General features: G+C 42.2%; 1 protein-coding gene across 3 annotated transcripts in view; it reads right to left on the reverse strand.

Annotated features, from left to right (window-relative positions):
- The window catches only part of LOC131229146 (protein RER1A-like), a 28,875-nt gene extending 4,539 nt beyond the window's left edge, over positions 1–24,336 (reverse strand). For all 3 annotated transcript variants that reach the window (XR_009163188.1, XM_058225030.1, XM_058225029.1), the window contains exon 1: positions 23,878–24,336. Coding sequence is in view for 2 of the 3 variants with exons in the window: in XM_058225030.1 (XP_058081013.1) it covers positions 23,878–24,260 (383 nt within the window). In the remaining variant the exon portion in view is untranslated. The remainder of the gene's footprint in view (positions 1–23,877) is intronic.
- Between the last annotated feature and the right edge of the window lie 2,715 nt (positions 24,337–27,051).

The following is a 27,051-nucleotide window of genomic DNA, read 5'->3' on the forward strand; positions in this document are numbered from 1 at the left end:
TGGTCCAAAAAAAAGGTTCATCATTGTGTGTGAATGCTTCTCTTCTAACTTACATTTCTTAGACGAAAGGTAACACTCAAGAAATTATCCCAAGATAGGTAACATTTCGTAACACCTATACCTTCAACCTAGATAGGTAACACTCAAGAAATTATCCCAAAAGCGTCTCCGATGGTTACTACATATGGATAATATCCAGAAATGGACCCATCCACTAAATCTGACAAAAATCCTAACAATATCACCAACACTAGCCCTTTCATTCTCATTCAGCTATTCATATTTTAGATCAAACAACTCATGTCATCAACCATAGATAAACAGATTGAAAGCCATTACCAGCTCAAATACAACTCTACCAGAATGCTTGATGATTAAAAATCCTAACAATATCACCAACACTAGCCCTTTCATTCTCATTCAGCTATTCATATTTTAGATCAAACAACTCATGTCATCAACCATAGATAAACAGATTGAAAGCCATTACCAGCTCAAATACAACTCTACCAGAATGCTTGATGATTATGAGATCCAAGCTCTAAAACCATAGCCCTTAGTTGGTGCTTTTCAGCTTTTGCATTTCGTGCCATCCTGTAGGACATGCCCACCTATTTTTCAGGGCTCTTGAGCTTCTTGTAGCTTGTAGTTGGCCTTTTCAACGTTTGGTTGGTAATAAAAATCTTGCTTGTGGTCCGAAAAAAAGGTTCATCATTGTGTGTGAATGCTTCTCTTCTAACTTACATTTCTTAGACAAAAGAAGGTAAGGATCCCATGAGGCAGGGCTTGAACCTGGCAGCCCTCTCCTTGGGGCTTTCCAATATTCTCCAATTTTCACCTTTTTTCCCTTTTCTTTGTGTTAGAACTGCTTCTCTCTCCTGAGAGGCCCTGGGACTGTGGAAGTAACCATTTTGGAGTTTTGGCAGTTAGAGGAACTACTTGAAAGATGACACTCTAACTATGCAGGCATACACTTCAACTCTATACACGTGTGAGATTAATGTCCACAGGATCTCCAACAACCTCACTTGATTTTGGGTCCAATGCATGTTAAAAGCGAGGTCCATGTGTTGAACGACTTGGATCCTGCACAAAATTTCAACAGTTGCATGTGACATGCACGTGTGCATTCAGCACTAGGTACACAGAATGGATGCCCATTATGCCAAGTAGGAAGAGATAAAGTGCATGGATATCCTTTGCTCATCGAACGAATCAGGATCCATGCATGCCTTCGGGAATTTTCAAAATCCCCATTGGGCAGCATGCCCAATTGCCATAGCCCTAGTTCTTGCCCGACAGAAACTCACCTCAACAGCGATTTGGGGCTGACTCAACTGGAAAGAACTCACATAGTGTGATTTGAAGAGATACAACATGCGCATTTATTGTCATCAATGCCTGTCATTGTTCCGTGATTTGAAAAGATACAGCCTGCAGTAAGCCAACGAAAAGGATTTTAGACGTATTTATACAGACGTTTTTATTGGAGGGTATGTGAGACGCCCACATTTCAGCATTCATAATGACTACTACTTCCGAGGGACGCAACTTTGCCTATCTAGCATGTCCATCCGTGAGTATTTTGTGAGAGTTACACGCTGGTGGGTGTAGTAGTCAATTGGGCCGTGGTAAGGGGCTGTTTGTTTACATGTCACCGAAATCTTAAAATTAGATTTCTGGAGTGGTGTATGCGCCAAGAGCGGCAAGTGATTTGCGTTAAATGTTTTTGCTTATTTTGACTAAAATATCCTTGAAATATTTATTAAATGACAACTTCGCCCTTTTTCAAGTGACTCCGATGAAAGCTTTGATGTGGCAAATCTGTGGGCCCCACCATGATGAATGTTTTATATCCACACTGTTCATCCATTTTGCCAAATCATTATAAGACATGAGCTAAAAAATGGGGCAGATCCAAAGCTCAAGTGGACCACACCACAGGGCTTTGGATGATCTATCTCATTTTTGGGCTCATGCCCTAAAATGATCAGACAACACGGATGGAGGCGCATGCCCTAAAATGATATGAAAAAATGGATGGACAGTATGGATCTAACACATAAATCATGGTGGGACGAGAAGTTCCACACGTTAAAAGTTGTGTTGTGTATTACGCAATCTTATTAGGGAGAGAAAATTGGCGTGTTTTGTGAGCTAGTGTCATCGGCAATTGAGGTGTACCAATGAGAAGCTACGATACAGAAATTCCATGTGCCTTCAACACAACCGATTCGCACACTTCCATTGGTGGGCCCACCACTCGTATCTAATCAAGCAATCCATAGCCCACATGTGTGGAGCCCATGGCTCAATTATCCTAATGGTTGAAATGACATGCCACTGCCGGCTCATCCACCAAAGTCAGCTAGACTAGAAGATCCTAACCATTGGATGTTTCTCCTTTCTTTTTGTCAAATATGACTCTTTGTTGTTAGATCCCAACCATCTATTTCGCAACAGGTTTGAGAAAAACCGTGGGTGTTCCACAAACAGCAGGCCCCCTAGAGCTATGAGGTTGTACTATGAACTGGTTGGATTCAGGTCGGGTTCAGGTTCAGGTCAACCTCCTTATTGCCCACCGTCATGTAAGGGTTTTATCCACACCGTCCATCCATTTTTCTAGATGATTTTAGGGTATGAGCCCAAAAATGAGGTAGAACCAAGGCTCAAGTGGACCACATAGTGGGGATGAACGCTCACCATTGAAAACTTCTTGAGAGCTGTGGAAGTTTTACAAGCAGATATTTGTGTTTTCCCTTCATCCAGGTCTATGTGACCTTATGAACAGGTTGGGTGGCAAATAAACATCACGGTAGGCCTTGAGGAGGTTTTAAGGGTGGGCATCATTAGCACCTTTGCTTCCAACAGTTTAGACCTCTTGGGCCTTGGATCTGCGTATTTTTTAGCTCCAAACCCTGAAATGATATGAAAAAAAATGGAGAGATTGCGTGGATAAAACTTATACATCATAGTGGACAATTCTGACCCTGCATGGACTGGGTCCGTCCAGTAGGGAAGGACGCCATCCGCTTCCATTTATTTCAAGTGAGAAATCCACTCAGTTCATGCATGGGCCCATTAGGTAAAATTGCCAAATTTCAAACATTTTTACAAAGCAAAAATTTTTGGATTCAATACTAAATTTTAGTGTTCATGATTATTATTATTTTTTTTTCATACAGTTTTACCAAACAGGCATTCCAGCACATATGATGCAGGACGAAATGATCTAACCTAATATGATACCATGAAATTAAAAGACAGATTAACTAGAGCAATGGAACAATAAAATAAAGCTAATTTACCATAAATTCATAAATTTCATATCGACATGTCCAAATCCAAGCCTAAAAATCTCATAAATTACTGATTAACCGGAACCTTTGGGAGATAGAACCCCCATCATAATATAGGGTTAAATATGAATTCAATGGAAATCACGTGTCTTGTAAGAGTTTTGACGTGTTAGGCCTGTTTAAAGGCTAAGGAATGTGGGAAATAGGTTTGCAGTATCTAGGCTTTGAGGAATTAGGGTTTGGAACATTACGGTTGAGGTTTTTGGAGGTTTCATGTTAGGATTTCAAATTTTGGATTTAAGGGATTTAGGATTTAGGGTTTCTAGAATTGAGAATATGGGTTTCAGGTTATGAGAATTAGAGATTTATGATTTGGTCAAGGGATTTTCAGATTTTGGAGATTTGGGTGTGGAAAACTTGAGGATTTTGGAATTTGGGAGTTAGGGTTAAGGTTTGGTGAAATTAGTTTAGGAGTTTTGAAGAAAGAAGTTAAGGGAAGGGAAGAGCATTCGTGAGAAAACAATGGGGCCATTGTACAAGGCCATTCATAGAGACAACCGTACGTATGTGCATCCGCACGGATAGCAAAGGAAGGTCGGTTTTGGTCGGTTTGGGCTTGGGATGGGTCGATTGACGTTTTGGATGGTAACAAAGAAGAAAATAAAGGAAGAGATGAAGAAGGAAGAAAAGAAGAAGATCGGAGAAGATGATACCTTGTTGAGGAGAGAGAAGAAGAAAAGGTAACTAGGAAATCGCTCCCCGTGCTTTTGCACCACTAATCCAATCACAGGAAGAAATTTTGCTCAATCCCAAAGCAAAATGAGAGAAATCTCTTTCATTCATAACATGTATATCGGATAGGGTGGGGATGTCCAAACTTTTTACAAAAAGGCACTCTCAGATAAGATTCTCAATATAGACGCTTAATGAATTAAAAGTTGTTCTTAACTCCCTAATATCAACACAAATATGAGCTATACCAAAATAACAAAAGATGTAAACAAACTAAACAACTAAACTATTTCATGGCCCATTGGGATCCACGATCAAGATGTCCGATGATGATGATCCAACGGTCCGATCATCGTGTCCTTGATAACGGTCTGATGTGTCCATCAAGCTCCTATATGCAGCCAACATGCATCTTCTCAGTGTGAGGTCCTCAAATATACACGAACATGCACGTGGGGTCTTCAACGTGGCTAAGAATGTGAATTGGGCCAAGTGGGCCCAATGTAATGGTTATCTAGCCATAAGGAGATTGGCTCAGCCCTCCTCTAGTATGGTGCTCGGATGTCCTCATCAATTCCCCTCGGTTGAGGAAATTTCGCCTCTGGTGAAATAAAGCTACGGTAACACTCGAGGAGATCTAGGTCTCGTCGTTGAAGCTCTACTTCTGTGATTCATGTACTGTCTTGACTTTGGTCTACCCTTACACTTGACGAGGTACTCCTGGTAACTCCATGTCGTGTGGAAACCATTCGCTCATCCTAGATATCCTCTATCTTTTCTTTATTGGTAAGTGTGTATGGCAAAAAAGGTAAATGTTGGGAAGAATAGTCGGGTATAGGCCAAGGGTCATCGGACATGTCGGGAGGGATATCATTAAGATCAAGGTAATAAACTAAATAAAGGCTAGTAGGTGTAAATGTTGGACCATTAAAAGACACAAGATCTTCCACATTGAACGTATATTTAATACTCATATCAGGTGGAAGATCTACAACATACGCATCACGTCCCAAATTATTTAGTATCTTATAAGCTTATGCACTACGGGCTTGGAGTTTCTTAACAGTCCCTTGCGGACACCGTTCAGGCCTTATATGAACCATCACATAGTCACCTATTTGAAATTTTCCAAACCTGTGATGAGAGACAACATATATCTTGTACGTTTCATTGCTCATGCTAATCCATTTTCTAATTTTCTAATTCAACATGCGAATCATGGATATGACGTGTAAATGCATCTGCGGACTCTGACGACCTTTGTCAGATTAACGTAGGAATAAGATCTATAGGCTTCTTAGGCTCATCTACTTGCTTTTCTAGATTTGCTTCCTTTGCGAGAGTCATTTGTTCGTGAGGAAGGTTTAGTAGAGTCAACCTGGCAACAAGATCTAGGGCATGTTGAATGTCCCGCACGGATGTTAGCTCATCCGTTATGTCCTCCAGGATAACATCACTAGACTTCTCCAACACCGGACTCACCTCAAGTGATAACTTTACACTACCCTCGGGTGTAACCTCAAGTGACATCTCCGTACTAACCTTAGGGAGAGACTGAAGTTGGAATTTCCTCACATCTTCATGATCACGTTTCTTGACGTCCTCCTTTTCTGGTGTGCTTTTGGGCGGAAGAGGATTCAACTTTATCTTCTTACCCTCATGCATAAATGAACATATATTTGAGCGACCGAATAGTGTCACATCATGATTATACAACCAGGGTCTGTCCAAAATGATGCGACCTACATCCATAGGCAAAACGTCACACCACAACGTGTTCGTATAGGAACCAAACTGGATGAGAATGGGACAACGTTGAGAAACCGTAATCAAAGTGATGCGGGACATGAAAATTAACTATGATATGCAAGATCTCAGGCTTTAGATCAAACTAATTCAGAAACATTCATATAAAATTTCCACATCCCACATAAAGTTCAAACATCCAAGCAAGGGGAATCTGTGCGGGTCCAAGCCTACACATGTTAGGGTTAGATCAATAAAAATTATGAGACAAACGATACTCAAAGACTCATCCACACGTGCACAACAATTAGTCCTTAATCCAAGGGATTCACCAGTTTCAATTCAGAGTACCCTAGGATTAGAAAAGGGGCAAATAAATTGAAAGTAATGCAATCTAGGGTTAGGGTTAGAGAAAATAAGTATGAGGGGATTAAAATAGGTAGGAAATTTGAACCTGGAGACCGTTCCCGCGCGCAGATAGCGGGCCAGGCCTGTCGCACGTGCACAGGGGCCTGGCCGCACGTGCGAGGGGGCGCTGAATGCGGAAAGCGCCTCCTTGGCTTTGGTCGGTCAGGGGAGGGCTTCAAAACCCCTGAGTCTCGTATCAATTGGATACGCGGTCTGTGCGTGGTGCTTCGCCGAAGTTTCAGCCCCCTTGCAGGGTCAGATTTTGAAAATCGACTGTAGGGAGAAGAACTATTGCAAAAGCTGATAGATTCAAAGCTAGGATGGGTGTAGAAGGTGAGAAGCATGGATGATACAAGATGGGCGGATCGGGATAGATGTGGCTTCGCACCACAGTAGTTAGCCCTTCAATGAAGGGAGGGCTTCGCACCCAATTGGATTTCCACAACTCAAGAACTCAGAGTAGAAAAACGCAGGAATTTTATTAATCTTCAATGAATTAAAAAAAAACTACAAGGGGTATCTATTTATAAGAAAACCCTATACCCCAAAACTCGCGTCATGTGCGCAACTTATTACTTGGCGATGAAGTAAACAAAAATAAAAACTAATCAAAGAAATCTAAACCGTCCATGATATTCTAAATAACATTAACAAGCAAAACCTAAAATATGAGATTAATTAGACTAATAGGCCATGATCATGAGATCCCATGATGCGCTTTATATGACTATCGGGCCCACTCTAATGAGCCAAAACTCCGTCTTCTAAATAGGAGGCCCTCCCTGGACGTTGTCATCGATCCAGATCAATGGTAAGGCCCTCCTCCTCGCGTAAGTGTGTAGGGAGGGCGGCGTGTGTGTGAGTGCGCGCGTGACGTCCCCATCAACTCTCCTCGGCCGCGAAGATTTCGCCACTAGCGAAACAAAACTCCCGAACCGCTCCAAGATGTCAGGATCAAGTCTTTGATGCTCCTCAGTGAGCCACATGCTGTCTGAAGCTGGTCGTGACTTCCATTTAACCAGATACTTCTGAAACCCGTCGTTCGACGTTGAAACTATCTAATAGTCCAGAATATCCTCTATTTCCTCTCTGGGTGTGTGAAGGTTAGGTATGGGAGGTAAAGGCTGGGAAGAAAAGTCGGGAAGAGGTCATGTGTCAAGGGACAGATCAGGGGAATTAGGATGGGTGGGCGAAGGGCCGGACAAAGTATCAGGTTAGGTGGAAGATCTACCACATACGCATTGAGACCGTTTCGCTTTATAATTTTGAAGGGTCCAGTGCTACGCGCATGTAATTTACGAACGGCCTCTTGAGGATATCGCTCGGGCCTAATGCGGACCATCACTGTCCCCTACATTGAATTCCTTGAAATGTTCACGTTGGTCTGCAGAAAATTTGTAATGTTCATTGCTAGTAGTGATCTTTCGCCTGATTTCTTGATGCAATGAATGAATGTTGTAATGTTCATTGTTAGTAGTGATCTTTCGCCTGATTTCTAGATGCAATGAATAAATGTGATACGCAAAAGAGTCTGATGGTCTATGGGACAGTAACATAGGGACAAGGTCAATAGGCTTCCTAGGCTTATAACCAGTAACGACCACAAAAAGGACTTGGACTTGTGGACCTATTAACAGAACTATTGAACGCAAACTCGGCTATGGGTAGTACGGTGTCCCACATCCTAGTGTGCTCCCCCACTAAACATCTGAGCAAACTTCCTAGGCTCCTATTGACCACCTCAGTCTGACCATTGGTCTGAGGGTGGTAAGCAGAAGAAAATTGGAGTCTAGTGTTCATCATGTGCCATAGTGTCTTCCAAAAGTAACTCATGAATCGCACGTCCCGGTCAGACACTATGGTTTTTAGTAACCCATGCAGTTTGACGACCTCACTAAAGAACAGCTTGGCAACATGAGATGTGTCGGAGGTCTTAGAACAATGAATGAAGTGGGCCATTTTAGAAAAACGGTCCACAACAACAAATATGGAATCGTGTTTCCGAATAATCTTAGGAAGTCCAAGCACAAAATCTATACTAATGTCCTGCTAAGGGATGAATGGAACTAGCAAAGGTGTGTATAATCCTGCGTTTTGTTTCCTTTGCTTTGCCAGTTGACAAGTACAACATTGCCTTATAATTTTGGCCACGTCTCGCTTGAGGCTTGGCCAATGAAACCTATCCTCCACTAGGGCAATGCTCTTGTCTCGATCGAAATGACCCGTGACCCCTCCGAATGTAACTCCCAGACAAGAAAATAACGGAGGGAAGTACGTGGTATGCACAAGCGGTCACTCCTAAACAAGTATCCGTCTAAAATCAAGTACTCACAGCTAGCTCCTGACGGACTCTCTAACAACGACGCATACACAACTCCAAAATCTGGAAACTCAGAATACTCTTCTTTGATACGCTCGAGGCTCGTGACTTCGACACTCATAAAATTGAGTAATGCGACTCGACGACTCAACGCATCGCCAGGTTTATTCTCTACACAAGCCTTGTGCTTAAGCACAAAAGTGTACTCATGAAGGTGCTTGGGGCGTTAGTTAACCCAAAAGGCATAACTAGCCACTCGTATAGCCCGTCCTTCGCCTTGAAGGCTATCTTCCACTCATCACCAGGGCTTACACGGATTTGGTGATAACCACTTTCGAGGTCAATTTTTTAAAAGATAATAGCATTGGCCATCATATCCAACATATTATCAAGACGCGGTATGGGAAACCGATACTTGACTGTGATTTTGTTGATGGCCCTACTATCAACAAACATCCTCCATGTGCCATTTCTTAGTTGTAAGAAGGGCGGGCACAGCACACGGGCTCATGCTCTCTCGAATGAAACCCTTCTCTAGGAGTTCGTCAATCTACCTCTTCAACTCAGCGTGCTGTTTTGGGTTCATTCTGTAATGTGGGAGGTTTGGTAGAGTCGCCTCAGGGATTAAATCAATGGCATGCTGTATATCTCTCATAGGGGGAAGCTCATTCGGTAGATCATCAGGAAGGACATCACGAAACTCATGCACTACCTAAATGGCCTTAGTGGGTAACTTTACGTTAGCCTCTGGTACACTCTCCCTAGCCACAAGGGCATATACTATTGAGTCTGCCTCCGTTTCTCGCTCAAAATCCTTGGCATTTAGAATATAGAGCAGTTTGGACTTGGACTTCGATTCCTTCAATTCTTTTGAGCCACTCGCACCACTCTGTGTGGACTCCTTTCCAATCGTGTTCTTGGGTGGCAGTGGATTTAGCTTGACCTTCTTGCTCTCAAACCAGAATGTACACACATTCAAACGACCAAATATGATAACATCCCTGTTATAGAGCCACGGTCTACCCAGAATGATATGACCAACATCCATGGGAACAACATCACACCAAAGTGTCTTTATATAATCCAAACTGAATAGGAGCAAGACAATAGTGCAAGACTGGAATGGACGTTTCATCAACCCAGGAGACTATAAGGTTGAAGATGGGTTTCAAGCTTCAAGCCCAAACGGTTCACAATGCTAGTCGATGCCACGTTGGCATAACTATCACTATCCACGATCATTTTACAGCTCTTTTCCCCGCATTTTGCATAAGTATAGAAGATCGTGTTGCGGCCCCAATCATCAGTATTGTTGGCCTGAGCCAAGATGCAACGCACAATTGTGAGGGTCGCAGATTCTTACGCTCCCTCTTACTCATAACTAGGGGTTTCTATTGGCTCATATTCTTCCTCTTCACCGTCACTCTCTGGGGGCACTACTTCTACTTGCCCATCAATAAAGAATATTTTGTTGCCTTCTTTCGTGCCGCACTGGTGGGCAAAGTGACCAAACCCCTGACACTTAAAACACCTAGTTGCCCCACTTCCACGCGAGCTAGACCTGGCAATTTCTTTACCCTTATCATCCTTGGGCCTGGGCTGAAAACTGTTGTAAAGTTTGTTCTAGTACCTAGTGTTAGGTTTAGCCCCAGAGGGGTTGGCCTTAGCACTAGAATCGCGAAAGTCAAACCACCTTCCCACAGATGCTTTGGGGTATTGTTCGACGTTTAACACTACTTGATACAATTGTTCAATAGTGTCTATGTATTTGGCGAGCAATTCTCTCCTAATGTCAGGATGGAGGCCCGTTTTAAAACGAACAAGGGTGAGTACGGGGTCCTCGTCAACCTCGCAACGAGTCAAGTATTCTTCGAACTTCTCGATATACTCAGCAACACTCATGGAACCCTATCGAAAAGACTGTCATTCCTCAATCAATCGCAAGCGATAAGAGAAAGGGAGGTACTTCTCTTTAAGCGTTTCTTTCATTTCTCCCCAATGGACTATTGGGAGCTCTCTCGCTCTTTCTTTCTTTCGCTTTACTGTCGCCTAAAACCTTTTGCTTGGCCCACAAGTTTCATCTTGGCAAATCGGACTCGATGAGCATCCGACATGTCATACCATTCAAAATAATAGTCCATATCCGCCAACCAATCTAAAAAGGCTTTAGGGTCCAAGTGGCTATCAAGTGTAGGGGCATCTACTCTAACTCCCTTGAGGAGTTGCGCATCTGGGTCATACTGATCATGATGTCCCTCGTGGGGTGGGTGCACGGGTGCGCGCCGATGACCAATTCCTTAGCCACCCCCATTCCTCGGTCTAACCTCCTGACCCCCCGCCTGAGATTGAGCATCTTCTCCAATGGTGGGGTTTGCCCCGAGGGAGGTCTCTAGTTGGGTAACACGCGCATTAAACTGCTCGAGGCGTTGGTCCATACGTTGTTCCAAGCGTTTTCCCAAAGAATCAACCTGGTGGGTCAACTTGTCCACTGATTCTTGCAATTGCTCCATGTTTAGTGTAGGGTGCAAGCCAAAACCATGACCCGTACGCGTGGGCATACAACTACTAACTCAACCTAAGGACCTTCTACTACGACTATATGCGTCTAAAAGAAACTAAATGATCCTATGGGACTTTATATAAAGAAAACCACACAACGTCACTAAAACTCAACAATATAGCTATTAAAATAAAGGGATAATAGAAAATTCCAGCAATGTGAGTTGCTAACTTTCTGTTAACAAAAATTTCAGCAGCTTGTATTAGGATTTATAGATCTCTAAACAACTATATGTGATGAGACTTGATGTATGATGGACATAAACAAACTAAACCCTAAACATGTGATGTATTCCCCTATAAGAATCCTAAGCTCTGATACTAAATTTGGTGCAGGACATGAAAATTAACTTTGATATGCAAGATCTCAGGCTTTAGATCAAATTAATTCAGAAACATTTACATAAAATTTCCACATCCCACACAAGTTCAAACATTCAAGCAAGGGGAATCTGTGCAGGTCTAGGCCTACACATGTTAGGGCTGGATCAATAAAAATTATGAGTCAAATGATACTCAAAGGGAAGTAAAACTCATCCACACGTGCACAGCAATCAGTCCCTAATCCAAGGGATTCACCAGTTTTAATTTAGAGTACCCTATGATTAGAAAAGGGGCAAACAAATTGAAAGTAATGCAATCTAGGGTTAGGGTTAGGGAAAATAGGTATGAGGGGAGTAAAATAGGCAGGAAATCTGAACATGGAGACAGTTCCCGCGCGCGGACAGCGGGTCAGGCCTGTCGCACGTGCGCAGGGGCCTAGCCGCACGTGCGAGGGGGCGCTAAATGCGGAAAGCGCCTTTTTGGCTCTGGTCGGCCAGGGGAGGGCTTCAAAACCCCCGAGTCTCGTGTCGATCGAATGCGCGGTCTGTGTGTGGTGCTCCGCTAAAGTTTCAGCCCTCCTGCAAGGCTAGATTCTGAAAATCGGCTGTTGGGAGAAGAACTGTTGCAAAAGTTAACGGATTCGAAGATAGGATGGATGTAGAAGGTAAGAAGTATAGATGATAGAAGATAGGGGTGGATCGAGATGTGGTTTCGTACTACAGTAGTTAGTTATTCGATGAAGGGAGGGCTTTGCACCCAATTGGATTTCCACAACTCAAGAACTCAGAGGAGTAGAAAAATGCAGGAATTTTTATTAATCTTCAATGAATTAAAAAAAAACTACAAGAGGTGCCTATTTATAAGAAAACCCTATACCCAAAAACTTGCGCCATGTGCACAACCTATTACTTGGCGATGAAGTAAACAAAAATAAAAACTAATCAAAGAAATCTAAACCGTCCATGATATTTTAAATAACATTAATAAGCAAAACCTAAAATATGAGATTAATCAGACTAGTGGTCCATGATCATGAGATCCCATGATGGGCTTTACTTGACTATCGAGCCCACTCCAATGAACCAAAACTCCGTCTTCTAACTATGAGGCCCTTTCTGGACGTCGTCATCGATCCAAATCGACAGTGGGGCCCTCCTCCTTGCGTATGTGCGTAGGGGAGGCGGCATGCGTGTGCGCGCGCGCGTGATGTCCCCATCGCAAAGACGCATCAACCTATGTAACTCGATAGAGCTAAGGGTGAGTAACGACTATCAAAACTAAGTAATCCACGGTGTTAGCAGAGACCACATTGGTGCAACTACCACTATTAATGATTACCTTGAAGTTTTTGTCACTACACTTGGCATAAGTGTGGAAAATTGAATTCTTGCACCAATCATCACTTTCGATAGTTTGGCCTAAGGCGTGTCTAATAATTCCAAGTAGCGCTTTCTCAACTCCTTCATCTTCTTTATCACTAGTACCAATTTCAGGTTGATATTCTTCTTCTTCACAATCGCCATGACCAGCCACATCTTTATGCAAATCGCCAATGACGAGGGACTTATTTCGCTCTTTTGTAGAACATTGATGCGCGAAATGCCTGTATCCTTAGCAGCTACAACACTGCACTTACTCACCTCCCTTTGAACTAGTATTAGCTAGACCTTTATCCTTCACATTCCTAATATTGGATTGAATACCAGTGAGGGCTTTGGATTGACCCCCAATACTAGGCTTGGTTCCTTGGGGACTAGCCTTGACAATGGACTCATGAGGGTTGAATCCCCTCACAAATTGCGGTTTCAAATACCGCTTAGGGCGTGTTTGATTTTTGTGCATCAGGGAAATACCCTTGAAAAAGGTCATTATTACCTTTTCACCGTGTTTGAAATTACAAATGCATTTTCGTCTCGAAAATTGATCCAAAAAATCTAACTTATATTTGTGGACCCCACTGTGATGTGCATGACTTATCCACACCGTCCATTTGTTTTATCAGAAGATTTTACGGCCTAGGTCCAAAATTGAGACAAATGCAATGCTCAAGTGGCCCATACCACAGGAAATAATGGCCTTAAGCGTCTGCCATTGAAAGTTATTTTGTTTATTGGGCCCACATTAATGTTTATTTGTCATCTAATCTGTTAATGAAGTCATAAAAACATTGATAAGGGGTAAACACAAATATCAGCTTCATCCAAAACATCTGAGGGCCACATAAATTTTTATACGGCAAGCATCCAATTTCCACTGTTTCTTGTGGTGTGGTCCACTGGAGCTTTGGATCTGCCTCATTTTTGGGTTCATGGCCTAAATGAGGCTAACATATAGGATGAACGGTGTTGATACATCACGTACATCACAGCGGGCCCTGTATTCATTTGGCAACCATCCTCGGTTTTAACGTTGAAAAGTTAAGCCGTCTTGGTTTTAACGCTGAAAAGTTAAGCCGTTAACATCGACACAAGAAACGATGCAGTAATTACCTGGTAAGTAATTATTACTTATTTACCAGGTAATTACCTCTTCCCTCAAAAATCAAATAGGCCCTTAAGGTAATGTAGGGGCGTTTTCACACCGGGCTTGAGTGGGGTCCCCTGTGGGATGTAGGAGCACACTCAGGGCGGGTGGCTCATGTGAGGCGGGCCCCACCCGTGTGAGGCGGGTGACTCGTGTGAGGCGGTACCCATGTGATTTAGGGCCCAAGAGGGGGGTTAGGCCGAGGTCCTAACCCATGTGATGTAGGGCCTGGGCTATGAGATAAAAGGATTAATTCGCCATGCTCTAATGGTTAGAGCTTTTAGAGCAAGTGGTTAATTGTCCTACATCAAATTTGTATCAGAGCGGGAGGTCTCGTGTTTGAGACTCCTCACTGAGGGTGATTAATGCAGGGGCATTTTCACACCGGGCTCGAGTGGGGTCCCCTGTGGGATGCAGGGGCACACTCGGGGTGGGCGGCCCATGTGAGGCGGGTGGCTCGTGTGAGGCGATACCTATGTGATTTGGGGCCCACGAGGGGGTTCGGCCAAGGTCTTAACTCATGCGATGTGGGGCCTGGGCTATGAGATAAATGGATTAATTCGCCATGCTCTAACAGTTTGAGCTTTTAGAGCAAGTGGTTAATTGTCCTGCATCATAAGGTCTTGCACCACTTAATAGACATGCTCTAAGGTGCTGACATCATAAGGGATGAGCTCACGCTGAATCTCGAATTGGAGGCCCATCTTGAAACGGGAAAGTGTCACTAATGGGTCTTCCTTTACGTTACATCGCATCATGTATTCATCGAACTTGGTGATGTAATCTGTCATGAGCATTAATCATTGGCGACGGGATTGCCACTGATCCCGGAGCCTCTAGCGGTACGGGAGGGGAAGATGTTTTTCTCTAAAAATCCCTTTCATCTTAGCCCACAATGCGATCGGGCCATCTCCAGACCTGTTCATCTTCTACCTGACATTCGTCGAGAACAATTTGGTTTGGCCCACCAACTTCATCTTAGCGAACCTCACTTGACATCTATCAGACATGTTATATTACTCAAAATAGTAATCCATATCTACAAGCCAATTGAGAAAGGCATTGGGGTCCAAGCGACATCATAGTTTGAGGTCTCAACCTTTATCACACGTTCATTAAGATTATGGTGGTCATGATACTCTTTACGAGGTGGCTAGGTACACATTCCACTATGGCCAATACCTCGGCCATGATTTCTCTCACGCCCTCCAACTTGACCTCCCACTCGAGATTGGCCATCTTCCCCATTGTCGGGGTTTGCTTGGAGAGAAGTCTACAGCTAGGTTATGCGATTATTGGTCTCTTTCCTAAGGGTTGCTTGGTTACTTATAGTCCTACCTTGGGCATCAATGGCTGCAAGACGAGCGTTTGATGGCATTGATTACATCGGCAAGTTGTTCCAAGTTCATTATGGGGTGTAGACCAAAAACACGCCCAGTACCAGTGGGCATAAACTTAGGGACCTAATGGGGAACCTCAAATCTAAAAACTCAAATGCAGTGTAATGAGAATGGAAAGACTCCTAACTCTAGACTCTAAATGCAGTATGAAAATCATATGCTAAACCTAGGCTCTAATACCAAAATTTGATGCAGGACAGAATGATCTAACCTAATATGATGCCCTAAAATTAAAAGACAGATTGGCTAGAGCAATGGAACAATAAAATAAAGCTAATTTACCATAAATTCAAAATTTTCATATTCATGAAATGTCCAAATCCAAGCCTACGATAGTCCTGCAATGCGAATCTCATAAATTACTAATTAACCGAGACCTTTAGGAGATAGAACCCACATCTTAGCATAGGGTTAAATCTGAATTCAATGGAAATCATGTATCTTGTAAGAGTTTTGACGTGTTAGGGTTGTTTAAAGGCTAGGAAATGTGAGAAATGGGTTTGGAGTATTTAGGCTTAGGGGAATTAGGGTTTGGAACATTAGGGGTTGAAACTTTGGGAGGTTTTGAGTTAGGATTTCATATTTTTGGATTAAGAGGTTTAAGATTTAGGGTTTCTAAAATTGAGAAAATGGATTTCAAGTTATGGGAATTAGGGATTTATGATTTGGCCAAGGGATTTTCAGATTTTAGGGATTTTCTAGAATTCAGAATATGGGTTTCAGGTAATGCGAATTAGGGATTTATGATTTGGCTAAGGGATTTTCAGATTTTGGGGATTTGAATTTTGAGTTTGGAAAATTTTGGGATTTTGGAATTTGGGAGTTTAGGGGTTTTGAAGAGGAGAGCTAAGGGAAAGGAAGAGCGTTCGTGACGAAACAAGGGGGCCATTGTACAAGGTTGTCCATACAAACAACCATACGTACGTGCGTCTGTACGTCCGTAAAGACAGCAAAGGAAGGTCGGTTGCGGTTGGTTTGGGCTTAGGATTGGGTTGATTAGGTTTTGGATGGTAACAAAGAAGAAAAAGAAAGGAAGAGATGAAGAAGGAAGAAAAGAAGAAGATGAGGGAAGATGATATCTTGTTAAGGAGAGAGAAAAGTAAAAAAAAAAATAACAAGGGAATCGCTCCCTGTGGTTTTGCACCACCAATCCAATTACAGGATGAAATTTGCTCAATCTTAAAGCAAAAAAAGAGAAATCTCTTTCATTCATAGCATGCATATCGGGTAGGGTGGGGACGTCCAACCCTTTATAGTCTCAGAAAAGACTTTTGCAAAAAGGCGCTCTCAGATAAGATTCTTGACATAAAAACACTTAATGAATTAAAAATTGTTCCTAACTCCCTAATCTCAATACAAATATGAACTATACCAAAATAACGAAACATGTAAACAAACTAAACAACTAAACTATTTCGTGGCCCATGGGAGTCATCGATCAAGATGTCCGATGATGATGATCCAACGGTCCGATCATCGTATCCACTCGATCTAATGGTCCGATGTGTCCATCAAGCTCCTATATGCATCTTACGTGCATCTTCCTAGTGTTGGGTCCTCAAAGATGGACGAACATGCACGTGGGGTCTTCAACGTGGCTAAGAATGTGAATTGGGCCAAGCGGGCCGCACCCCCATGTAATAGTCGTCTAGCCATAAGGAGACTGGCTCAGCCCTCCTCTGGTATGGTGTTCAGATGTCCTCATCGTTATAACAATACTTAAAATTTAGTACACAATGGATCCAATACTTAAGTAATTTCAAACTTTTTTTATTTAGTTTACCAAATGCACCCTAAGACCTTAGCCCTTGTTGGAGATAGATACTTTTGGCCTTGTCTAAAATCAGATGTTGCAAAGATTTGCCAGTTATGCAGGATTTGCCAACTTGCTAAGGGTCAAGAGAAAGACAGTGGATTGTATCAACCACTACCGATCCCACATGCTTTGTGGGGAGATTGAGCATGGACTTCATCCTAGGTTTGCTAAAGACCGCTTGGAATGTTGATTCAGTATTTGTGGTGGTTGACTGATTTTCAAAGATGGCTCATTTCATACCATGCTCAAATACAAAATACACTTTTAAGATTGCCCAATTACTTTTTTGAGAGGTTGTTCGCCTTCATGGGCTTTCGACGACAATTGTGTCGAATCATAATACCAAGTTCATGAGATATTTTTGGAATTAGTTATTTTTGGAAAACTCTTTGGGTAGCAATGAAAACCAAGCTTCAATTCTCTAGTGCCTATCACCTCAAACCGATGGTCAAATGAAAGTGGTCAACTGTACCTTGGGCAAGTTATTACGGTGTCTTGTCCGCAATCATATAGCTACGTGGGACCTAGTAATACCCGTGGTTGAATTTGCCTATAATAACTCAGCCAACAGGTCCACAGGAATGTCACATTTTGGAGCAATAACTAGTATATGACTGCATCCTCTAGTTGATTTGGTTCCTCTACCAATAGAGTCGATACCAAGCACAAAAGCATCCACCATACGCAGTAGGTGCATGATGAAGTTCGACACAATATCGCGGCAAATAATGAAAGTTATAAGTAATATGTAGATATAAAATGTCATTTTGTTGAATTTACAGAAGGTGGTATGGTTATGGCCCATATTCGTCTTACCTTCAAGAAGCTCCATCCACACAATGCGGGACAATTCAAAATCATGAAGAAGAATAGTGCCAATGCTCATGTTTTAGATCTCCCACTAGATTTACCTATCAGTACTACTTTCAATGTAGAAGATCTTTCCATTGATCATAGGCACCATATTGACGATGGTATCGAAGAACGAGCCATCATACAACCATTTTGCTACCTATAGACATGATCGTCAATGTTCTCAACGACCAGATTGTTTCCACACGCTAAGGTGGTTATCAGAAGTTTGTCGTTTGTTGGCAATGAGGACTTCTCTTCGATACCACATGAATCACAACAATAGACTTTCAATGTTTGAATCCTAACCTCTACGAGCAATATTAGGTCATTAAGTCGCTGGAGTCAAGTTCTTTCAAGCATGGGAGGACTGATGTAAGCTGAACTAGGCTCGGGATCCATGGGCGAGGCCTAAGAACTAGCCCCACAATTGGACTATCAATAAGGAGGCCCAAGCCTCCTACTAAGGTACCTGGCAAGCAAAATCAATCAGCTAGCTATGCAATAATCAATCAGTCAAATTTTCTTAATTGCATTCTTATCCCTTAGATATCTCTTTATTGCTTTTCCAATTCTATAAAAAGTCATTGGTTGTTAATGACATTATGAATCTTTTTTATTTGTACGTCTGAAAACTTATTTAAGGGCCTAGCATGGTTAGTATTAAGGCACCATGGAAATGAATGAAATTTTCAAGTTATTGTTTTGCTTTGCTTGTGATTCTTATGCTTAATAGGTTCCTACGTTTGGGCGGATCCTTCCCATCAGCCATCTATGCCACGGTGGCACGTGGAGCACTGACAAATGTTGCACATTGGGACACTAAAAGCACTTGAGAATGGATAGAGGCACATATTGCACATTGGCACACTTGGGACACTTGAAGATGGAGGCACATGTGGTACATGTGGGGAGTTTCAAGATGGACAGAGGCACATATGGCACATTGCAGACATTGGCACTATGCACATTTGTGGAGTGCTTTAAGGTGGACAATGGCACATGTGGAGCACTTGGAGATGGACGGCACATTTGAAATATTGGCACAATGGCATGTTGGCATATGTGGCAAATTGGAAATCATCTTTCCTACAAGCCAGGGAGATTTAATCTCTTTAGTGTGGGAGGTGAGAAAATAAGTAGTCCATTTTTCAAGAAAAATCCTATTGTGGGAAAATGCCTTTCTTGCAAAAACTCTTTCACAAACATAGGGAAGTAGTCTCATGACAAAGACCTTTCCTTTCTAAGAATCCAAACAGACTGTAAAGGAAAATCTTATTAAAAAGCAAACAGCACAAACTTCATTTCCTTTCCAGCAATTTCCTTTCCTTTCCTTTCATTTCCTTTCGTTTCCCTCAAACATAAGATTGTCTTCCCTTTCATTTCCTTCAATCCAAACAGTCCTAAAAACAATTTCCCGCAACCAAATACCAAGAAAAATGCACAATTATCTGTGAATGATGAAATAGGGAGAGAAATTTCTCAACTCAAAACTAAGTTCTAACTAACCCCAAAATAAGAGGTGTAGACAAGGGCTGCAGCTATGGAATAACACTAGATCTAGAGTCAGGAGTGTCCTTGGGTTCGGAAAACGAAGTTTTTAATGTGTATGTTTGGAGAGGCTAGGTTTTGAAACCTGAAACTTTAGATTTTGGAAGCAAAATAGAGCCTCTGTTGGATGACGATGAAGATTAAGGGCCGCGATTAGGATGATGGGCCAATTAGAGATTGCAAGGGTTTAGGTTAGGGAAAGGGTTGGTTTTGGGGATTTGTATTGTGGTTATGGCTGTGGGAAGGTTAAAGGTGGCCTGCTTATTAGATGAGCTGGTAGAGGCAGTGTAGTGTGTGATTGAGTGATTCAGGGTTCAATCCCCGGTACTTTTACCTTTTTTTTTTAAAAAAAAGGTTAAAGGTGGCCTGCAGCTAGGCTTTGATGGTGAAAAAGAGAAGGGCTGGGTACTTTGGGATTTTATGGGGGTTGTGACTGATTTTGATTACGGATTATGGTTATTGGCAAGATTTGGGTTATAGGAAAGGCTAGATTCAGTTTACATACCACTCACATTGATGAAAAGAAGGAAAATTATTGGCTGTGGATAATATCCAATAGTGGGATAACACAGGTATTTCTGGCATTTCCTGCAATTGCTGCAAACCGAATAGATTAACTAGGAACACAACCACATTTGTGATCAAGTGGACCCCAATCTGAACTTTCTTTGATGAACAAGTGCAACCAGGGACCTAGATGCACCACAAAGATTGTTTAAAGCCATAAATAGGCATTGAAACATAATCTGACGGATCATCGAATTTCTTGTATTACTCTTGCCTCCAGATTATCATATGTTGCTGAAACAAAAAATAGACAAAGTTAATATCATTCTCAAACATGAATGACTACACTGTGATGGGAGCTGTTACATTTACAAGATGAATGAGCACGGGGACCTCCACTATTTGGTTTTACAATAAAATAATTTTGCTTTTTAACCTTTCAAAAAATTTGTTTTTAAAGCCATAACCCATGTCCAGGATACTTATAGTGCAGGGTTGCCATTTCAGCTACAAACTCATCTCCCCATTGATGGATACTCATGGGAAGATATGACATGACAAATGACTAGGGGTTGCAAAGCTGGAGGATGGTGGTGTACATTGAATGACAGATCGGGTTGACCAAAGAGAGTTTACAGCATAAAGGGGGTGTTTGGACACCATCCTTTGCACTCCAAAAATGCAAGCCCAGGATTTTTCTTATGAGTAGCTGTAATATCAACGTATTGAAATTGGAAATTCTATTTTCAGGAATTACTAACTTAAGCTAGAAAAGGCACTGACTTTTTAGGCTAGATGACCTAGAATTAGTTACAATGCACATACTTTTCATGTAAAGACAGAGATTCTCATGATATTGCATTTATAAGTATGACGCACAGATGCAAACTTGAGCTGATTCCCTCAAAACCCACAGAAACTCAACAACCAAAATCTACCTGCAAAATAACCTATGAAAATTCTACAATTCCTCCAGCCACTTCATGGGGCCCAACCAGGGTATCCCAAATCGGTTACGTATCGACCGTAATGGCCGATGCGTAACGGTAACGGTGGGACCCGTTACGCGATACGGGGTCGAAACGGCCGTTACGGAATTCTGTGACCGTAACGGCTGTTAGGGGCCGTTACGGGCGTAACGGCCGTTACGGAACCGTAACGGCTGTAACGGGCCCTAAAAAAAAAAAAACTCACCTTTTTTCCTTTCTTTTCTTCTTCTTCTTCTCTTTCTTCTTCTTCTTCTTCTTCTTCTCGAGACGGCTGCAGCTGCTTCTTCCTCTTCTTCTTCTTCTTCTTCCTCTCTCTCTCTCACTCTCTCTCTCTCTCAATCTCTTCTCTTCCCCTTTCCCTCTTTTTTTCTTTTCTCTTCCTTCCCTCTTTTTTTCTTTTCGTTTCCCTCTCTGCCCTTTTTTTTTTTTAATACTGATGTAGGAACGTGTCACGCAAAGACGAGCGCTGACACTCCTCGAGCTCCGAGTTGTACGAACGGTTAAAAGGAGATCAAAGTTATATGGGCTCCACAGTGATGTATTTATTACATCTACACCGTTCGTCTATTTTCAGAGATCATTTTAGAGCACCGCCCAAAAAATGACTTATATCCAGAGATCATCTGGACCACACCAAAAATAGCAACAAAGATAATGATTTTCACGTTAAATAATTCGTACGCGCACGGTAACGTTTATTTTCCATCCAATGTGATCAGACCCGAGTGGGCCCACTATGATGTATATTTTCTATCCATATCGTCCATCCATTTTGCCACATCATTTTATGTTAGGATTCAAAAAATTAGTAATATTCAAATCTTAGGTGGACCACACCATAGGAAAAAATGGTTATAGAATGCTCACTATTAAAATTTTCTTAAAGTCCACTGTAACGTTTATTTTCAATCTAACTTATTAAGTGGGTCACATTGACATGGATAAAGGGAAAACACACATGTCAGCTTGATCTAAAACTTTTCTAGCCCTCAATAAATTTTTAACGGTGAACATTTAATTATTGTTGTTTTTTATGGTGCAATCCACCTGAGCTTTGGATGTGCCTCATTTTTGGGCTCATGCCTTAAAATTATTTGACAAAATGAATGGACGTTATGGATATAACACATTCATCACGGGTGGGGCCCAAAAAACTTTGACACGTGTTGCACTTTACATCTGAGTCCCTCCTAATTCAAGCCTTAAAAAATTGTACACGAGACATATATTAACTTAAAATTTGACAATTAAATTATGGACTGCAATTGCTAACTCACAATGCCAAAATCAAATTACTTAAATAGTTTTAATTATTAATTTGTAAGTTTTTATTTTTTAAAATAGGGCCTTTTGATTTTATTTTATTTTTTTATGATTCACTATCCAATAAATGTCCACCAATTTATAAGTGGGATAATGACAATAAATGACATGAATTTGAGGCTGATTTGGAGAATAGATTGGTCCTCCAAGTCAGCCCCAAATTGGTAACGCCATCTACCTGAATTTAATTTCATTTTTTTTTAAAGAACTATAGGGAGAAATAATATCAAGTTGTTAAGTATATAAATTACATATTTAAAAAAAAAATTAAATATATGAATTTTGTAGTCAAATTCAAGTTACCTAGTTAAAAAATTAATCAGACAGTCCGATACAACTTCTCACCAAATAGTGGACCGTTACACCACCATAAACATGTTCCAATTTATAAATGAATGCATATTTGGAATGCTTAGAATATTCCGCATTTAATCAATATTTTTTCATATTTTTTTGGCAAAAAAAAAAATTTGCGCCGTTACGGGCCGTTACGCCTCCGTATCGCTGTTACGCCCCCGTATCCGTATCGGTTTCGGAGGGTACCGTTACGCCAACCGATACCGATACGGGACACCTTGGGCCCAACTCCAACTTGCGTGATGTCATTTCTAGATGGCCACCTCCTTATAAGAATTCATCCATTTCTCTTACACTCATAAACCAAACAAGCACGAAAGCCCTAACATCCATACCATCAACCTAAATAGGAAACACTCTAAAGAAAGTATCCCAAAAGCATCTCCAATGGTTACTACAGACAGATACTATACAGAAAAGGACCCATCCACTAAATCCGACAAAAATCCAAACAACAACATCAACACTAGCCCTTTTATTCTCATTCAGCTATTCATATTTTGAATCAAACAACTCATGTCATCAACCATAGCCAAACAGATTGAAAGCCATTATGAGCTCAAACACACCTACCAGAACGCTTGATGATTATGAGATCCAAGCTCATAAACCATAGCCCTTGGTGCTTTTCAGCTTTTGCGTTTCCTGCCATCCTGTAGGACATGCCCACCTTTTTTCAGGGCTCTTGAGATTCTTGTCACTTGTAATTGGGGCCATTGCATGTTAAAAGCAAGGTCCACATGTTGAACCACTTGGATATTGCACGAAATTTCAAAAGTTTCATTTGATATGCCCACACAAAGCGCACTAGCTACACTGAATGGATGTCCTTTGCTCAGCGAACGGATCAAGATCCACGCATGCCTTTGGGAATTTTCAAAATCCCCATTGAGCAGCATACCCAATTGTCATGGCCCTAGTTCTTGCCAGACAGAAACTCGCCTAAACAGCAATTTGGGGCCGATTCGACTGGAAAGAACTCATACAGCATGCTGCCAATGTTTGAAATGGCGCCCATTTCATCATGCGGGCCCAACACATTACGGCAGTCTTTATAAATGCAGACTCGATCAAATACATTACGAAAAGATTGAATTTAAATAAAAGAAAGACGCGATGATAAAAGAATCATAACCAAATGAAGGAAGAAATGGACGGAGGATTCACGCACCAGAACTTGAATTCAGGGAGGCGGCGAACGAACGGGCGGAATTCGTCTGAGCCGCGCGTGGGGAGGGTGGGCCCGTCGACGAGCTCCTGGATCTCGGGGTCCACCTGCGGGGAGAGGAAGGCGATGAGGAGGTTGAGGATGTAGATGCCGAGGCCGTAGGAGACGATGTAGAAGCCCTGGATGAGGTAGACGCGAAGGACGTAGAGAAGAGCGATTGCACCGAATGCAGTCCACCGCCGGAGCACGTGAGGGGTCGACTTGTCAAGGAGGTGCTGGTAGCGGCGGGAGATCGTGGCCGTCCATTGCGAGACCACCGAAGAAGAGAGATCGATCCCACTGATTGTATCTTCCCCACCAACACCAGCGGTTGTTGTAGAATCCATCTTCTTTGGCTTCTGCGATATCTCTTCTCTCTCTATTGATAATAACGGAAGGGAGAGACCGAAAGAGAGAGAGAGAGAGAGAGAGAGAGGCAATTGATTTTCTCTGAACTGGGGCACATGTGCTGACGTGGCGTGCTTGTGCGAGATCCGGGCCGGCCGCGGATTTCGTCCTCCCACTGTCCGGACGGATTAACGGTAATCCGTCCCGGTGGGGGCCACCGTGATGTAAACGTATTATCCACTCCCTCCATCACTATTTAAAGATCTTTTTAGGGCATTAAAAAAACCAATTGAGGCACAACCAAGGCTTAAGTGGACCACGGGGTGGGGATTGAACGACCACCATAAAAAACTTCCCGGGAGCTTCATAAGTTTTGGATCAAGCTGATATTTGTGTTTTCACTTCATCCATGTCTAAATGACCTTATGAATAAGTTTGATGGTAAAAAAAACATCACAGTGGCCCCTTAGAGAAATTTCAACGGTGGATGTCATTATCACCGCTGATTCCTTTTGTGTGGTCCACTGGAGATCTGGATCTGATTCATTTTCTAGTTCATGCAGTAAAATTATTTGGGAAAAGGAATTAACAGCGTGGATAAAACCCTTATATCACAGTGGACCCTGCAAATCCCTGCCCGAACGGATTACAGTCCAGGCGGGCGTCTCCAGCTGGGAACAAGCAGGAGCTTTTGAGTGGCCACCGTCATGTATGGCTTTTATTCACACCGTCCATTCATTTTTTTTTCCTATCATTTTAGGCTCACCTATAAAATTGAGGGAGTTACAAGGCTTAAGAAGACCACGCTGTGTCTATAAAATTGAGGTAGTTTACCAGGCTTAAGTAGACCACACCTCAGGACGCAGTGTTGATAATGATTCTCACGGTTGAAACTTTTCTAGGGCCCACCTGATGTTTATTTGCCATCCAACCTATTCATAAAGTTACATATATTGGACGAAGAGAAAATACAAATATCAACACTATCCAATACTTATGTGGCCCCGAGAAGTTTTCAACGGTAAGAGTTTAATCCTTTGTTTAGTTCACATATGTCTTGGATCTGTCTCAGTACTGGGCTTATAACCTAAAATGAAATGAAAAAAAATGGATGAACGGTTTGGATAAGACCCATACATCGCGGTGGCCACTCAAATCTCCTGCTCGTTGCCAGCTGGAGACGGGCGGGGTTAGGAGGCAATCCGCGTCCGTCCATCCAGGCCGTTTGTCAGGTGGGGTTGGACTCGTACAGGCCCTCTCTCTCTCTCTTTTTCGTCCTTTTTCTTTTGTGGGAATCAAACCTGCTCATGCGGCGGACACGCAAGCAATGCAACGTAGTTCGTCGGTGATTTATATCTGACCGTCAATGTGAGATCTTGCACGTGTGTTACATCCGGGGGCAAAAATGCCGGCCGGCGTATTGATTAGCTGGATCTTGCACGTGTGTCGCGTTATTTCATATATTTTTCTACTGGCGAATCAAATGTTGACAGTATTCCCTTCCTCGTGTTTGGGGATCTGATTAGGTACGGCCCCCGTCCCACCCAAGACGGTGCGGCCCTTACCATGGAGCCCACCTTGATGTATTTACTATATATCCACTTCGTCCATCTGTTTTTCCGGATCATTTCAGAACATAAACCCAAAACTGAAACATATCAAAATCTCAGTTGGACCGTACCGTAAGAAACAGTGGTGATTGACCATTAAAAACTTCTTGTAGGCCAAAAGAATGTTGATCAAGCTGATTTTTTTCCCTTCATTATGATTTTTTGACCCTTATCAAAAGGTTGGATGGGAAATAAAATTTTCGGAAAAATTATAGTTAGCCCTAGGAAAATTTTAATGGTGGAACGTTCACTGAACACTGTTTGTTACAGTATGGTCCACCTGAGGTTTAAATCTTCTTAATTTTTACGCTCATGCCATAAAATGATCTGGAAAATCGGATGGACGGAGTCGATTTATCATACATATATCAAGTTGGGCCCCACCGTAAGGGCTGCACTGTTTTGGGTAAGGCTATGGGTCGCACCTAATCCACTCCCCCTCGTGTTTGAAAGCCTTTGGAATATCCAATCCTCGGATTAATAAAATCCTAAACTAGTTTGGTAGGGGGCGCGCTCGAGTGGTACTCGCACCACCGTACACTTACGATGGTACCGGCAAGATGTTGGGCATCCAATCCATCCATCAGATGGCCCACCTAATATTACCTTTATGTATTAAGTATCAGTCTGATCCAACAGTCAAATGAGCTACATCACATGGAACAATGTGAGAGGGGACGGTCACCCTTGATTTTAGTGGAGGGCCCACAGTCTAATATATGTGAGATCCGGGCCATTTAGACCCTTCATCTGATCTTCATGAAGGTTCATATGAAAAATTATGCTGTTTTGGAATCAGGAGGGCTCCTTATGCAAATCAAGGGAGGCGTAGACTCACACATTATGTGGACCCCATGTCTGCCAGGTACCACTCGAGTCGCATCTGTGTTAGAAGATGCCTAGAACAAGATGTGTCTGGGCTTGGTGTATTCAAGATATTGATTTTCCCTGGACAAGCCCGACTTTAACGGCCCTTGTTTTGACGTATTTGATTTGAATAAAAGTTTTGAAAGTTGAAGTTGGTGATTGGAAGGTAACGTCTACCCAAAGCATTGACAAGCAATATAAATATTGTTTCGTAATGTTATCTTACTTTGGCAATTTATGCGTTTGGTAGATCAATAAAACTATCATCAAAGTTGCATTTGGCTGTTACATTTTTGTATGTGGACAATCCTTA

This window comes from Magnolia sinica, chromosome 16 (assembly GCF_029962835.1).
Source record: "Magnolia sinica isolate HGM2019 chromosome 16, MsV1, whole genome shotgun sequence".
NCBI classification, from domain to species: domain Eukaryota; kingdom Viridiplantae; phylum Streptophyta; class Magnoliopsida; order Magnoliales; family Magnoliaceae; genus Magnolia; species Magnolia sinica.